The 15,040-nt window shown below is 39.0% G+C and overlaps 1 protein-coding gene across 1 annotated transcript in view; it reads right to left on the bottom strand.

Moving 5' to 3' along the window:
• CNTNAP5 (contactin associated protein family member 5) overlaps nt 1-15,040 on the bottom strand; it is an 872,890-nt gene that overhangs the window by 691,739 nt on the left and 166,111 nt on the right. Inside the window, exon 2 of the mRNA XM_073885276.1 lies at nt 3,756-3,860. Coding sequence (XP_073741377.1) covers nt 3,756-3,860 — 105 coding nt within the window. The remainder of the gene's footprint in view (nt 1-3,755; nt 3,861-15,040) is intronic.

The raw sequence follows: 15,040 nt of genomic DNA, 5'->3' as shown, positions 1-15,040 counted from the left end.
CCCCCAGAGAAAAGCAGTCACTCCTGTCTCCCCGGTCTCCAGCCACAGTCCGTCCTCACCCGGCCTGTGACCGAGCATTTCTATCTCTGGCATAGGACCCTATGTGGAGTCTCCAAAGGCAGCAGATCCCTGTGGTGCGCTCCCGCGCCGTTCCTCCCACAGGAGGAAGGGGAGTCTCCCCAGATCTGCCGCTTGTTGTGTCCCTACTGGAGAAGCAGTGGCCCGACTGTGCCACGGACCACGGTTTATGTCAACCCCGAGCTGACAGCCCACACCTCGGCTCTGTCTCTGCAGCCGGCTTCCCCGCTCCAATCCCTGGGAGCTCTGCCACACTCAGGCATCCCTGGTCTTTCTGTGACCCTGAGGGTCCTGAGACCACACTGTCCCACGAGGGTTCCCCCACCACCCCCCCCCCCCCCGCTTAGCCACTGGAGCAACGCCCCTCAGCAGAGCAGACTTCTAAATATTCCAGATTTTGTTCTCCAGGGCTCTATCACTTGCCAGCAGTGGCTGACAGAGGCCCCCTCCCCCGCCGTCTATCCTCCTGAATATTGCCTCGGATTCACTTCTCCACACGTCCTACCTTCCAGAAAGTGGTTGCTTTTCTGTTCAGAGAGTTGTTGCTATTCTTTTCTTCGATCTCCTGTTGAGTTTGTAGGTGTTCAGAATGGTTTGATCCCTATTCAGCTGAATTCCTGAGACCAGACGAAATCCAGGTCTCCTACTCCTCCACCATCTTGCTCCGCCCCTGCACTATCCATGTAAACTCTTTACGAATAGTATTTGTGCCTATTTTTACCAACTATGTGCTGCAGTTCTAACAGAGTGCCTAGCACATAGTAGGTGCTCAATAAACATTAATAGAAGCATTTCTTATTTATGAATTCATCAACGGAGCAGTTTGGAACTCTTGTTGCATTTCAGAATCAGCTGGAAAGCTTGTATTTCTTTACTTCATCAATATCCACCCTTGGGCCCCATTTCAGACAATTAATTCAGAATATCTGAGGTATGAGCTCAGGCAGTGTTACTTATAAAGCTATCCAGGTGATTCAAATGTACAGCTCTTGGATGAGAACCAGTGATCGAACCTCTCCTTGAGGCTGTGTTAAATTCCCCCTGAGGGCAATGGTTGGACCCAGGGAGTGAAGGGGAGGCTGCCAGCCCTGGCAGGTTTGCTAGAGGATGAATTCTAGGCCAATGTATCTCAACTTTCTGAGAGTGAATTTCCTGCATGGCCTTCCTGATTTAGACTCTAGTTGGGAGAAGAAAGAGAGGTCAACATCATCTCTGCACACACTCATGCTGTCCTTGGGCTCAGGCACACAGATTCCCTAGTGAGCAAGATAATTATAATAAATTGGAGCAGAGACATCTATGCTCTGTCAATATCTGTCCACTAGGGGACAAACTGACATATGATCAGACTCAGAGCTTCCCCAGAAACTGCCCAGGTGCTACTAGGCAGTAATGACTTTCTGTCAATGTACAGTTGGATGGGATTGGAAAAACTCTGGCCCTGGATGCCCCATCGGGAAACCATATTACAATCTTCCAATCTGTGTTTCTTCCTGAAATGGCAAGTGAACCTCCCTGCTCCAGTCCAGCTCTCTACCTGCAGTGAGAAGTATCTTTTGAATGTGAAATTCTCCCTCCGTCTGCACATAATGTGTCAAGGCAGGCATTACTTATCCACTTTACAGATAAAGAACTGAGGTCAAGAAGAGGTTGGTGATTTGTAGACAATCACAGAGTTGGCAAGCAAATGCCATAGACAGGACTCGAACCCTGACCAATTTGTTTCCAAGTCTCTTTCTAATATAGCCCTTTTAACCCGTGTTAGTGAACCAATTTGCTCATGGGGTGGTTAGGAGCAAAACTTGGTTTTGAATGACTTGGATTTGAATCAAAGCATCTCCCCTTCCTAACTGTGTGGTTTTAAGCAAGTTACACAACTTTTCTGAGCCTCAGCAACCCTATCTGAAATTAAAAGGTAATACTACTCATCTTTTAGTATCTTTCTAAAGAAAAATATCTTAATATAGGTGAAATGCTTTATAAAATTCTTGGCCCATGGTATTCAGCAAAAAGGTAGTGTTAGTACACAATTGTTATTAATATTTTCCTGCTGGGTCTTTGATTGGTTATTCTTTTTCCTTTAGAATAACATTCTTTAAAATTTATGTTTTATTTAAATTCAATGTAATTAACATGTAGTATATTATTAACTTCAGGGGTAGAATTTAGTCATTCATCAGTGGCATATAACACCCAGGGCTCATTACATCACATACCCCTCCTTAATGTCCATCACCCAGTTACTCCATGCCCCCATCTAACTCCCCTTCAGCAACCCTCAGTTTGTTTCCTTAGTTAAGAGTCTCTTTTAGCATTCTTAAACTCCTTTCTTAACACAACCATACAACTTGCTAACTTAAATTACTGATCCCATTATAACAGAATACCTGTGAAATGTAGTACAAAACAAATACCAAATGTACAAACAAAAATTCCAAATCACCCTCATGATTAATGAAAATTCAAAATTATAAATCAAAATGTCAACAAGTTAGAAAAATAAAATGTTGAAAAGTAAAATCAGGGCGCCTGGGTGGCTCAGTTGGTTAAGCGACTGCCTTCGGCTCAGGTCATGATCCTGAAGTCCCGGGATCGAGTCCTGCATCGGGCTCCCCGCTCAGCGGGGAGTCTGCTTCTCCCTCTGACCCTCTTCCTTCTTGTGCTCTCTATCTCTCATTCTCTCTCTCTCAAATAAATAAATAAAATCTTTAAAAGAAAAAGAAAAAGTAAAATCATTCTGCACTTCATATCCATAACACAATGACCAGTTATAGCTTATTCCAGAATGCAAAGATGGGCCAATACTGGAAAACTTACTAATATGATGGGCCTCATATTATCAATGAGAAGATATAGTCAGGGTTAATTAATATGAACTCTTAACAGATCAGTATACCTCTTAAAGTTGTGTATACATTTTTTTTCTCAACTTGAAAAAAAGTTTATAATGTTCCCTAGATATAAAAACATACAAATATAATCAGACGTTAATAATCTTCAAAAAGTAAAAAAATAAATTTTAACAATCTTTAAAAAGTAAAAAGTTCAATTATACAACTATATATATGTATATGTGTACATACACATATATATATCATAAAATTCAACCAAATCTGATTAAAAATATATCTATCTAGATACCCAACATTATATTTGTTAAAGACATTTCACATAAGAAATCAGTTAAGTGTCGTCTTCTCTTACTTCCATCATATGTTGTAAAGATACACACCCAACATTTAACCACAGCTATCTCTAGCTGGTAGGCTTACACATTATTTGCATTTTCTTACTTGAAGTTATTGAAGGGAATATATCAGTAGATTTAGTTCATGTTTATTATAAACATGCTACTGTAATAATATATTTTGGTAGCTATTTATGTTAGATACATGAAATACAAAAAGAAAGCAATTAAAAAAACTTAATTTCACAAAGGCCTCTCATAATAATCAGAGAAGAATATTGTGGGTTGGGGAGATAAGAACCAGCATACGTTGATATCCATTATGCATAGGGAAACATGGTTTAATTCCATTTTAACCCTCTCTTCCCATTCTTCTTCTGAACAGTGCTCTTGGACACGATCCCAGTGAATGGAAGCACTCTCTTTCTTCCATTTCCCCACACTGTGCTTATTCAGGGCTTGCCTTTAGAGTTTCAGTCACCTTACTCACCAACTCTTCGGTTGAGTTGAGCTGGGCTATGAGTACCTGTGAGGTCTGAGGAACTGGAAAAAGCCATTGGAGAGAGCAGGGATGCTAACGGGTCATCACAGTTGTCTATAACGATAAGAGAGAAAGAAAGCAAATTCTATTAGCAAGACATAGCCCGTAAAGAGAGGAATCATGGCATTAGCCACCACCATTTTTTAACTACTGCTCTGAACAAGGCCAGTACCACTTGTTTCCATGTGCTATTTCATTTACTCCTCACAGTCCTGAAAGACAGGTATAAATTTCTTTCACAGTTGGAGACACTGGCTTTCAGAGATGTTAAGAAGGGTATCCAAGGTCACAACGCTAGAAAATAGCGTAGCCAGAAATCTCACTGATTTGTTTATCATCTGCTCCTTTAATCAATCACTTGAACAAGTTTATGGTTTTTGAGCTTATTCTAGAAGAAGGGAGACTATTGAAGGGAAGATACAATAGTTTACATGTTTTCCCATCCTCAGTCCCTGAGGACTCCTGCCATAGGTGTATCTAGATGGATAGAATGGTTTAGAATGTCTCACTCCCAGTTGTGTGAAAATCTTTGGAAATTGAAAGACTAATTCTAATAACTAATTTCTATTCCACAAAGTAAAGGAGAATAGTCCTCGATCTTGTACAATATTGAATCTGATATTTATTTCAGAAGCAGTCCTTCTAGCCTTCCCTAATGTAACAGGTAGGATCTTTAAGGTTTCTTTGATGTTGTCTAAATGTGGAACAGGATGGGGTCATGGGGAGAGATGTGGAACTGACAACATAGACCTGTTCCTCCAGACTGACCATGCAATCTCATGCACAGGACCCTGCTCTTCACATAGAAAACTGGTCATCTAAATGTTCTGTAACCATTCATTTGTTTGCATCTTACACTAAATGGCACACTCTTTGTGGGACTTTAGCAAATAATCTGATACATAATAACCCTTCAATAAAGGTTTGTTGAAAGAAATGGATGGGGAAGGAAGGAAGGAACGAAGGAAGGAAGGAAGGAAGGAAGGAAGGAAGGAAGGAAGGAAGGAAGGAAGGAAGGAGGGAGGGAGGGAGGGAGGGAGGGAGGAAGGAAGGAAGGAAGGAAGGAAGGAAGGAAGGAAGGAAGGAAGGAAGAAAAGAAGGAAGGACTTAGTTCACACAACAGTACCCACATGTTTTTCCTATTTTTCCATTTTGTACACAACTGACTTTTCAGGACATTGCAAAATGATATCATTGAATCTAGACATATCTCATTCAAACACAATTTTATGTCATTCAGTTTGAAGGTAAACTTCATGTATTAAAGTCTCTCAAGAAAACCGATTTGTTTCTTTTTTTTTTAATGTACATTGGATAGGAGGCTCTTTGTTTATCTAGAAAATTCTAAGAGAGGACTATTTCATCTAACTCCAGGGAAATTAATGAGAAACATAAGGATTGAATTTTTGTTTGTTAAATGTGTTAAAAAATCAACTGGCAAAGTGTATTTTGAGTTTTCCCCAAACACAAATGTTTGAAAAATATTTTTAGGTATTTGACAAACAGAAAATAGAGCCAGATCCTCACTAAGAGGAATGACATTAAAAATCATAGCAAGGACACCTCTGCAGTTATGGTCATTCTGCGAATAGAAAGCAGAGCTCACGGGGTGCCTGAGTAGCTCAGTTGGTTAAGTGTCTGCCTTCTGCTTGGTTCATGATCCTAGGGTCCTGGGATCAAACCCCACATTGGGCTCCCTGCTCAGCAGGGGAGTCTGCTTCTCCCTCTCCCTCCTTCCCCACTTGTGCTCTCTCTCTCTCTGTATGTCTCTCAAATAAATAAATAAAATCTTTAAAAAAAAGAAAGAAAGAAAGCAGAGCTCAGGGCCACTTTATTCCAGGCATAAGATGCAGGTGAGGGGAGGTGCATACACACTTCCAGTATGTTTATTTGGAAACACAGATTGGTTACACTATTTATATATTAGCAAACAATTTGGATGTGATTCAGATCTTACATTTGCTTATACCCTTCTCATCATCAGGAAACATTAGGTGAATATAGGAAACTGAACTCAGTCAAACTGAGCCCCATGGAAATACACTATACCCGTACACATGCCCACATCAAATACCACACCACATCAGACTTCGCAGCTATGCTAGGAGCCACACCTCTCTGCATCTGTAGTTAAACCATCTTCCAATTTCAGGTAACACTCCTCACACTACTTCTGATAGCTCACAACCCATCTGACACCCACCTCCACAAGCAAGTTTAAGATTTTTTTAAGTACCATGTTTATTATAGCATTTAAGTATTCCTTAAACATATAGCATGTATAATGCAATGTTACCACTTTTATTAGGTCCTTAGGATATTTTTAAGATGTTGCCAGTGACATTTGAGCTTTGTGCCCCTAACCCTATGTTTCCCCTAAAGTAGGAATAGAAGAGACTGAATTGTTTCAATTTAATTCAGTCCAAAAAGTATTTATAAGGACATACTTTATGCTTGATCTTGGACAAGCACTGGGGATAGAATTGAGTAAAATTGAATCTCAGACCTCACAGAGCTCAGAGACCTTTGAGAAATAGAAAGAATAAATAAATAAATAAATACATACATACATAAATAAATAAATAAATAAATAAATAAATAAATAATAAGTAAATCTGATTAGAAGGTTTACGAGAATTTCACCAGGGTTACACCCAAGCCAGTAAAATGGGGACCCAACTCTATAGACATCTAGGCAAGTGATCTGCTCCATCTCCTCCAGCCCTGTGCAGTCTTCCCTTTCACAAGTTGCTGGCCTCAGGGAGAGATTAGCTTCCAAAGCTTCTTGGCCTCGTGACCCCAACTGCCATTTTCCCCACTAGCCATTTCCTCTTCCAAATTGTTCCTTCCTTGTATCTCAGTTTATGGAATCAGTGCTTTCACTTTGGAAATTAGTAAACCCATTGTAAAAGATCTGTGCTAAAGGGAAGGTCCAAAGGAAATTGTTCAGGACTCCTCTCATCACAGACTCAATGCATTGCAAGAATGGCTTTTAGATAACATGGTTGAATATTGTCCTATCCCTAAAAGTGAAAATAATGGGAAAATTTCAAATTGGAAAGGAAGAAACACCTCTCCTCCCCAGCTAGTACGTAGCTCCCTCTGTCTTCTCAATGTCACCTAAATTGAGAATAGACCAGGCCTCTAATCAAATTAATCCTGGTCATTGGGAATTAAGAATTTGCCTGTATAACCATTCTAAATCCAAAAGAGTGCATTATTTTTAGACATCTGTCCTATTCTTAAAGCAGAAGAGAAATGATCTAGCATAAATGAGAACAGTTTATACATATTTTAGTTCATGATTTGGGACCATCAGGAATAGTGGAAATTATCAGGAAGGCTAAAGCTAGGAGCTCGTCATTCTAGATTGGTTTCTTCTCTTGCCTTGGTGACTCCACTTAATACAGTCATATGTACTAAGCAGTATCTCCTTTGTCTGTAAAATCAAGACTGTCATCTCTACACATCCAGCCACAAAATCATCTTAGAAAAGAATGAGAAGATATGGGAAAATATGGAGGAAAATCCCCTTTAAAGGGTAAAGCACAGAATAAAACCAGGAAGCACTATAATAATTGTCTGTAATATTTGCCATAATCAAGAACAACCTTTTCAACAATTTTATTTCTGAGACCTTGTCTCTATGTCACAATACCTGCTCAATAATTGATGTCACCAATAGCTCTTTTGCACTAAAGGTTGACAAAGGGCCAGATGAGAAGAAGAATATGAAATGGAGGGGAAACGAGGGGGTGAAGAATCACCGGAGAGTGAGAACAACATTGTATGGGGCAGTCCTCCCACTCTGTGGATCAGCAGCCTTGCCGAGACTGGGCCAACATCACACCAAACACATGGCTGGGAAGGAAAGAAACAAAGCACCATCTGCTCCACCATTCCTGCAGGCTTTAAATAAGCAAACCCATGTTGTCATTACATTTTAGGCACCACTCATATCTCTGCCTTCTGACAGTATGTCTGCACAACACTAAATCCAACAATCAGTTCCTCCAAAAGTGCAGTGGATGTTTATCTGTATTTACATGAGGAAAGAGGAAAGGGTGAAGAAACTCAGGTGGGCAGAGTGATGTTTGAAATTTGGGGAAAACACACTAAGGGACTAAAGTCAGGCTTTCAAGAGGACACACACCTGAGACAGATCTTCATAATTTTACTAGAATATCATTTTCCACACTTGATGGATGCATTGGCATAGTAGAATATTTTCAAAACACACTCTTAAAAAGCCCATGGATGGGGCTTGTCTTTAAAAGATATTTCACAGGGTTGCCTGGGTGGCTCAGTTGGTTGTGTTGGACTCTTGGTTTTGGCTCAGGTCATCATCTCAGAGTCCTGAGATCAAGCCCCATATTGGACTCCACACTTCTCTCTCCCTCTTCCTCAGCCCCTCCCTCTCTTGCTCGGGTGCTCTGTCTCTCTCTCTCTCTCAAATAAATAAATAAATCTTTAAAAAAATAAAAGATTTTTTTTTTGCAAAAAGGAGATAAAGTTAAAAGGCTATTATTAAAAAACGCAAACTCATGTGTGACTTATTAATTCTCCATTTTTCCTCAGCAGATAACCTCTTTGCCATCTTTACTGTTTTCCTTTATAAGGTAAAGGCCACTTCCTACTCCACCCCATGCCCAGGCAGATAAAAATCCATGCCTATGAGTATGATGGAAAGTAGCTCAGCTATTTCTAATCAGTAACTGCTGAACAACACCATTCTTATTTGCAAATGACTTAGCCTTACATTCATAGACTAAGAGGATACCAAAACTCAAGGAACCTCTGAAGTGGTGAAATTCAAGCCCTTCACTTTACAAATGAGGACCTCAGGGTTTAGGGAGATGATGAGTCTGCTCAGGATTATTCAGTTCACTGAGGGACTAGCCTGGACCAAAGCTCAGATTTCCTTACTCCCAGATGGTGACCACTGGCTCAGAGTTACCTGCCATGTCTGCATAAGTCCGGTAATCATTATTACATTATTTTTCATAACACTTGTTTTAATGAATAACTTTCTTTGTGCAAAAGGAAGGGCAGAGTTGCGTCTCCTAGATAACAGAAGAAAAAAAAAAAAGTGAAGAATAGCCTAGGATTTTCAAAAGAATTTGAATGTTTTCTCTGTTTTTCTTGCCTTCTTATTTCTTCCTTCAATATCAAAAAGAAAAAATAATAAAGGAAGGATTAAAAAAATAAGAAGAGAAAAAGAAAAGTGACTTGTTTCTTTATGAATATTTGTGTGGCTCCTCAAGTCAAGCATTTTACCTGATATTTTCAGTCTGAAGAAGTGGGGATTTTTCATTCTTTAATATATATGTACAGTTATATACCAAAGGTCTTCTATCATTAATTAAAAGGTAAATGCACAAAAGAGAATTTTGAGTAAATATGATATTTACACAGCTTTTTAGAAATTGTCATTAACTCTTTATGATTCTACTTTAAGTATCATTTTTTGTTACCAACATATATTTTTATTCATTATTATTAAGTTACCAATAGAGTAACAGATGGCCCAAAGTTAAATTGTGAGTATCATCTTGATTACCACAGTAAATTGTCTGTATATGGGGATTTGGAGCTTTAAAGATTCACTTGTATTTATAGGTGAGATAAAATTCCTCTTAGCATTGCACACTTAATGGCCTACTTTGTTTAAAAGACATAAAGCATGCATTTTGTGTAGTGACTACAACAGTGCTTAGAAGTGACAACTCATGCTTTTAGCTTCATTTATTTTTCCCCTTGTTACCTATAATTTCACTTAGTAAACAACAAAAATAAATACTCTAATATTACTCTTGAATCTGACCCCGTCCCCATTTTCCACCATGAAATCCTAAAAAATAAATTATTTCATAATGAACAGAACAAGAAACATGGCTCTCTAAAATGAGTCATGAAAAGAAGGTTAAACTTTCTCTGTCCTGACATCCATCTCCAATTTAATGCAGCCTCTGCCTTTTGAAGACCTGCTGAATACACATGGTTGTGCTCTTTGTTGTAGGAAGACAGAATTAAAGTCAAAGACACAGTTCCTGAGCTCAAGAAACCAAGCATCTACTTTGGGTTGAAAGATAATCTATATATAGATATCTATATATATTTTTTAAAGATTTTATTTATTTATTTGAGAGAGAGAGAGAATGAGAGAGAGCACGAGAGGGAAGAGGGTCAGAGGGAGAAGCAGACTCCCTGCTGAGCAGGGAGCCCGATGTGGGACTCGATCCCGGGACTCCAGGATCATGACCTGAGCCGAAGGCAGTCGCTTAACCAACTGAGCCACCCAGGCGCCCCTAGATATATATATTTTTTAAGAAGCTCCTTATATTTATGAACAATTCCATGCAAAAGACCTTTGACCTGGGATCCAGGAATCCTGGGCTCTCTTCTACCTTCCCTGTGAACATGCTCTCATTTTACCTTTCTTTGTTTCAGATTCCTCAACTGTAAATGGCAGGGATTATTGTTCATTTGTTCAATCAACAAACCTTAACTGAGGCGCATTCTCAGCATCTGAGTGTCTGTCAGGCTTTAAAGGTAGTAAAGGCAATTAGAGCAAATTCCTCAAACGGGGGAGATGGGCACTCCACTTGCTGTGCTGCCCTGGTGATTGGTGATGGATGGGGGCCAGCAGGCTACAGGAACTTCTAGGAGGAGAGGCTAGTCCTGTCTAGGGATTGACAAGAGAACTCTGGGATATTTTCCCACCTTAAAAGCAATTCTATTCACAATTTTATGTTAGATTTGATTTGGAAGTACTGTCGTTCAATTGTAAGTGGCTTGCTAGGACTATGTCATAATCAAACCCAGTAAGTATACCAGCAAGGCAGCAGTGTCAGCCTCTGGCACAGCTGTCTGTCTAGGATGTCAACAAGAGAGAAACCATCATTCCTACTGTTTGGATGAGGCAGCCACAAGGGTTTTAGTCTATTTCACACTCTAGTCAATATCTATGCTGGGCTTTGAACCAAGGTCAGTGTGATTCTTTGCATATTGTCTGTTTGAAAATTGGCTTCCAATTCCTAAAAATGACAGCAGGAATGCCTCCTAGATGGGCAGGGGCGAGTCCTCCATTTGACTGTCTTATGTGAATTTAGCCCTTCTTGGATTTTTAAGAATGTCCCCACATGAATGTCCCATAATTAGCCCAAACTCAAAATATCCCTCTAAATATGTTTTTCTAAGTTGTTTTCCTCTCATATTACTCCATTTCACCCCCAGACTGCCACTGATGGATTTTTTTTTTTTGATTCTCAGTTTAGGAATATTGGGTTCACAATTGACCACTTTATTTTTCTATTCTAACCTTAAATAGATTTTATCAATGACTCAATCTAACTGAAGAAGTGTTTCTTAAGTCCCTCATGTGTGAGGCATATGATATACATACTAATCATGGGGTGATGTAAAGCATACAAATATCTGGTAGAGCGAGGATATTATTTTACTCTAGCACGTAGTGTCCAGTACTACATTTATGTTCAGTATTTGTTGAATAAACTGTTGAAGGAAAGATCTCTCAGATTTGCACTCATTTTTTTTCCTCTCGCTTGTCCACTACTTGGTCCCATATCAGGTTTTTTGAACACCATGTTACATTTTTTGCAACCACCTTTCCAGTTTACCACTTGTGTCTATCCTCATTCAGTCATCAGTTTTAAACCCCTCTTTTCAACGTGTTTCTCTCACCAAGCCCTACTAGTATGTTAGCCTCAACTTTGGCTTCCAGATGTGGCATCACAAAGATGAAGGAACAAAGAGAGTGTTTTGAGCACATAAGAGGTCCCAGCTGAGCATAAGGTCAGGGTGTCATTGATGGGGTCAGAGAATCAGAAACTGAGATCCAGTCAGGAGAGTCAAGAGTAAGAAGCCTGTTGCTGAGATCAGCTTCCATCAGAGACCAAGAACCATGACCCCCAAAAACATGACTTGTGGTATCTAAATTCAAATATGCTGAAGTTATTAAACCTTTAGGATTATGAATGTTGCTTCATAGAGGAGCTGGCTTAGCTAGAAGACATGAAATCTTTGATGGGTAGAAAAGGCAAGATTCATAAATAAAAAGGATTAGAAATTTCTTGAATATGAGAAGCTGATATTGGTGACTAGATTATTCTTAAAAGCAAATGATAAAGAAAAGCGAAACTTTGAAATAATAAATTTTACCTATTAAAAAATCTAAATCCAACTTTTTTCTATACACCTCTATTCCCATCTGCAACTATCAATACTCCACATAGAACACACCTATCAACATTACACACAACTCACAGCACACACACACACACACACACACACACATCATTGCAAAGTACAGTGTCAATCAGGTTTGGAATTTATTAGGTTTTTAAGTAAAGCTAAAAATTGAATGAGTGGGATATATAGAATGAAGATTATGAAAATAGGAAAAATAAGATCACAGGTTTAAAAAATTAAAAGTACAGATTATGTCTTTTTATTTTAAAAAGTGCATTGCTTAAAGGATTATGCATGGAATATTAAGGTGAAAGAATAGAGACAAATGAAGAATTATGAAGATAGTGTTTCTGCCAATTCAATGCTCAATTTTATTTTCTGGAGCTGTGTCTTTTTCAGTAGATATTTATTCTTTCTTTGAATACAATGAAGCTAAACTTCCAGTAGCTACTCCTGATCCTGCATCAAGTAATTCTAAATTACATTGAAAATTCTGGTTACTCTGAAAACCCTGATTTTAAAGTGCAGATCAATCAATCCTTAGACATTTGCAAAACCCTCTTCATCTTTAATGGGTATAGGCACAGAGTTTCTAAAGGAAACACCAACATCTCTGTGTGTCATCAATCTGCTCATTGGAATTGAGGGAGAAGGCCTGATTAAAAAAGATAGGCTTGGGTTGGAAATTGGCCAGCTGGCTGACAGCACAACCCAATGAGGTCGATGCCAACCATTTATGAGTGGATGGGATAAACATGGATAATGTGAACAAATATTGATCTTTATTGGTCTTTTAGATGAAAAAATAATGACAGCCCAGAGACAGAATCAGTAGTCTTTCAAGATCATAATCTGACTCTGTGTGTGTGTGTGTGTGTGTGTGTGTGTGTGTGTGTGTGTGTGTTCTTTCTGGACCAGTTGGAGACTGTAGTATATTTGGAAAGAGCCCAGACATTGGATTCCAGCCCAGTCTGAATTCAGATCCTGACTCCATAGCTTACTAATTATACATCCTTTGGGATGTTATTTAATCTCAGTCTTCTCTATGTATAATGGGGATAATAAGTATACACAGGCTTGTTATGAGAACAAAAAGAGACAATTCATGTAAAATATTTAACCCAGTGGTTGGCACATGGCTAGATATGTGTTCATTCCTTCACTTGCTGTCACTCTTTCTACCTCAGATTCAAGCTCACCCTCTCCAGTTGCAGTCATTGCATTTGAAAAATGACATTTTTTGCACTTATTATGTATTTTAGACTTTTCCCATCAAGATGGTTTTAACACTGCTTCTTTGTCAGCATTTCAGGGCTCTTGAGATAATTCTGTACCAAGAGCTATTCTGTTTATGCATTACTTATGCTCCAAGACCAAACCCAGTACACTTTCTAAGTTTTATCACTTTTTTTTTTCTTGCATTCAATAACAGTTCTTAAGCACAATGTGCCAGGCATCATGCTCTCTGGTCCATTATGCTGGTGAGTCTTTTTTTTTTAATTTTATTTACTTATTTAAGAGAGAGAGACAGAGAGACAGAGACAGAGACAGAGACAGAAAAAGCATGAGCAAGGGGAGGGGCGAAGGGAGAAGCAGGCTCCCCGCTGAGCAGGGAGTCTGATGCTGTGTTCAATCCCAGGACCCAAGGATCACAACTTGAACTGATGGCAGATGGTAGACACTTAACCAAATGAGCCACCCAGGTGCCCATATACCAGTGAGTTTTAAGAGGAACATGATGCATAACTCTTAGATAACATTACAAAGAATGGGGCTGTAGAAAATGTTTGGATTTCTTTCTGGTCCTTATATTTGACTTATTTTTTTAAAAATTAAGCACATTAAAAAATGGTCCTGCCATGTTTGTGCCTTTAGATCAGAAGCTTAAAAATGTGAAAACACTGCTCTGGGCAAGAAAGTCTCCCCAATTTGTATTTTGGAAAGTTTGTTTTGGTGTCAGCATAGAGAATGGAGCATATTTGTGCATGCATGTCTGGGGTAAGGATGGGTGCAGAGTAGTGAGAGGAGAGAACCAATCAAGGCCTATGGAAATAGTAAAGAAGAGATAATAGGGGCCTGAACTAAAACAATGGCAATTGGCATGGAGAAAAAGTAAGGAAATTGAGGTATATCATATAAGAATCATCATTGCTTGGTGCATTGAAAGGGAGGTAAGAATAAAGGATAACTTCAAGGTTTCTGGTCTCAATGACTTTCTGCTTTGTCATTCTAGAGACCTGGAAGCTTACAAATCAGTTTCTAAAATTAACAAATTTAAATCAAGCAAAACAGTGATGAATTTCCACACATTAAAATAATTTCCAAAGTAGAGTTAACACTCTTCATCTTCTTTTTCAATAAATATAATAAGTAGTGTCATAGGAATAATACACACACACATATACACACACACATATCACATGGCAAGTCATATAATGTTATAAAATGACACATCAGTTGTCCAAAGAGAGAACTGAGCAGTGAGTACTATGTTCAGTAAAAAAGAAACATCAAATTGACCTGAGGTAGTTAGTTCCCTCATGCTTTCAGACAATTCTAGTTCCTTGCCTCTCTATATCCATTCATAATCAGACTGTTGGTTATTTTATCTCCTAGCACTCCTTATTTCTCAGTCTGTGCTCGAAATTGCCAATTTCTTGATATCTTTCTGGACATGCTGTGCATACTTCTGTGCCCCTCTATATGTGACTTTGTCCTGAATGCCCTCCACATCACCTTCCTCTTGCCCACCCCTCAACTCCTGTTCCCTGCACAGGATGCAAATGCTCCCAGAGTGTGCCTTGATCTCTTCAGGCAGAGAGAAGTGCTTCCTCCTTTGGGGGTCTTTTATGTCTTATACTTATATTTCCTATCCTCATTTCCTTTCACAGTGATGATCACAGATCAGTAGTTCAGTAATTATTTGTTGAATAGAATCTTAGATAAATGAAGGGGAGTCTTAAATCCAGATTAAAAATCTGAGTAGGAACTGGGCAGCTTTCTAAAATGGGAAATGTCTGGGC

Source organism: Callorhinus ursinus, unplaced genomic scaffold, assembly GCF_003265705.2.
Source record: "Callorhinus ursinus isolate GAN/ISIS: 27379988/994484 unplaced genomic scaffold, GSC_fseal_2.0 scaffold2, whole genome shotgun sequence".
NCBI classification, from domain to species: Eukaryota; Metazoa; Chordata; class Mammalia; order Carnivora; family Otariidae; genus Callorhinus; species Callorhinus ursinus.
This window is presented reverse-complemented; position numbering and strand designations above follow the sequence as displayed.